This window comes from Centruroides sculpturatus, unplaced genomic scaffold (genome assembly GCF_000671375.1).
Source record: "Centruroides sculpturatus isolate CEXI.00-Female unplaced genomic scaffold, Cexi_2.0 scaffold18, whole genome shotgun sequence".
NCBI classification, from domain to species: Eukaryota; Metazoa; Arthropoda; class Arachnida; order Scorpiones; family Buthidae; genus Centruroides; species Centruroides sculpturatus.
The window spans coordinates 1240178-1242591 of NW_019384302.1; the positions used below are offsets into that span (position 1 = coordinate 1240178).

Below are 2414 nucleotides of genomic sequence, written 5' to 3' on the forward strand. Positions count from 1 at the left end.
AAACCCCCAAGAACTTTTAATGGCCAGTTTGACTCACATATGTTGAGACTCATCTCTCACCACCTGGCTGTCCAGTTGTAGGTCTGTCAATCCACAATGGACTTGATAAAAGACCCTCTTAATATTTACAGGTTGGAAAAAGCCAAATGAAAAAGGGAAAAAAGGCTACACAAGCAGGTATCATAGCCACTAGTAACATTAATCCATGTTCACTTAGACAGTCCCATAAAAAATATTCTTGATTAAGTCACTGCTGTGACATCATGTGTAGACAGCCTAGACACTAGTGATATTTGAAACAATCTAGTGTATGATGCTCATCTAAACTTGAAAACATGAAGTAAGTGTGGACAGCAAAGACACTACTCTGGGACATAAATGCCAGCATTGAATGTTGCTGTGTAGACTGGATTTTAGTGTATATATTTACTAATACTAAGATATATTTGAGCCATGTATTTACCTTTGTTTTTCACTATTATCACTATTCCAAAACTCACTACCTGAACCTATTTGAGCTGATTTTGTGTGTCACTGAACCTGTTCACCATTCATGAAAGATTCCTCGGATTGCTTGTCTGGATTTGATCCCATGTTGCCAGAGTGGTACTCTAACATGTTAATTACTTCATCCACCGACACTTCTGATAGACTACTAAGATTAAGTAGTCTATCAGAACTACTTAATCTTAGTGTGCCTATGGGTAGCCCGATATCAGGAACACTCTGTGAATTAGTGGTCAGAAAACACCTGAATACCATATTACCTAAATTTCAAGAGGACATAGCATTGTATGTCAGGTATATTGATGACATTGTCATAGTATGGAACAAAGTACCTAACTTTGACTTGGTACTTAAGTATTTTAACAATAACTCCTATGGCCTGTTGACTCAATTTTTGTACAGTTTGTTTACAACAAAGCACATTGCTGCAAACGTTAGAAAATAAACTTTTGCTGCAATGCTGCCAACATTACCCTTTTGCTTGCTTGAGGATTTATTATTTTATGTTTGCTACTGAAATATGCAGTTTGATTTTTCAGTAGTGTTTTGTTATATATGTAGCATTAATTTTTGTTTTCTTCATTATAAAACATCATAAATTAGTAATGTACCCTGAAAAAATTTTGGAAAAACCAACACTGAAATTTTTTCTTTGAATGAAAAATATAAGTAATTTTAAATTTCTTCTCTATTTTATTTCATTTATATTTTATAACCATTAAATATATTTAAATTTAAAATATAAGACTACATTTTTTGTTTACAAAAATAATTATTTAGTAAAATTATTTTGCTAAAATTGATATAGATCTAAATGTATTAGATGGTGTATTTTTTATTGAATAATTTACAGTATATCCAACAAAGGTACCACATATAGAAGTGCAGAAACATTCAATTATCTTGTTTATGCCACATACTAATAGGCCATTAAACATTACATGAAATGCCCAGCTTCATTGGACAGATGCTGAAATATCTTTAAACATCTGCAGAAGTCAGTTTAGCATTTCAAGAAGTGACCAGAAAAACTAGACAGATTCTGAAATAAATGTTTTATTACAGGATGTGCTAGGCTTCAAGAGATATCTAGTCATTTCTTGAAATGGCAACATGTTTAACATGTTCAACATATGTAATAGTCACAAAAGTTTTAGAACCATTGTATTAGCATGATTAGTTGGGCTATATTTCATAATTAATAATTTAATCTTGCAAGAATTTTTATTGCCAATAGGACTTTTAGATGTAACTGTAATATTTGATCAATTTTATTTTATAGTAAAGACGATACATCCGAACGGAGATTGCAGCAATCATTGTTTAATGATGAAATTGATTTGAAATTTGGCTTTAAACGATATCAAGAATCGGCAGAAATAGTAGGATGGCTTGTCAACATGCATCCGGTATATTGTTTTAAATCTATTTATTGTTAAAATTTTAATAATTTTAAAAATATTTTATTGTTGTAACATTTATATATAACATGAAACAATAACAACTCTTTATACACTTTGAAAAAATTTAGTTTAATATGTAGCAAGTAATAATTGGGGAGCATAATAATGATGAATGTGAATGAGTATATTTCAAAAAACTGGGTAATTATTAATATACCACTCACCAAATAAACCATCACCAGTTCAGTTCATAACCAAACAGAAAAACATCATCCAAACCCGATATATAAAGCTACATACCAACAGACTGCCGAAAATCTATCGGGCTAGTTTTATGCTAATTATTAAATAAATTACGTAATCAATTTGGCACTAGAGGTAAGCGTTAGGCGCCATCTCTTATTAATATTAATAATTATAAATAAATTAATTAATTTAAATAATTTAGAACCGCTGGGAGAAAAAATCGGCTCGGAGCGGGACTCGAACCCACAACTCCTGCTT

The 2414-nt window shown here is 31.1% G+C and overlaps 1 protein-coding gene across 1 annotated transcript in view; it reads left to right on the forward strand.

Annotated features, from left to right (window-relative positions):
* The first annotated feature begins 553 nt into the window (after positions 1-553).
* Positions 554-2414, forward strand: part of LOC111642236 (DNA polymerase epsilon catalytic subunit A-like) — a 12268-nt gene continuing 10407 nt past the window's right edge. Inside the window, exons 1-2 of the mRNA XM_023388580.1 lie at positions 554-801; positions 1790-1916. Coding sequence (XP_023244348.1) covers positions 554-801; positions 1790-1916 — 375 coding nt within the window. The remainder of the gene's footprint in view (positions 802-1789; positions 1917-2414) is intronic.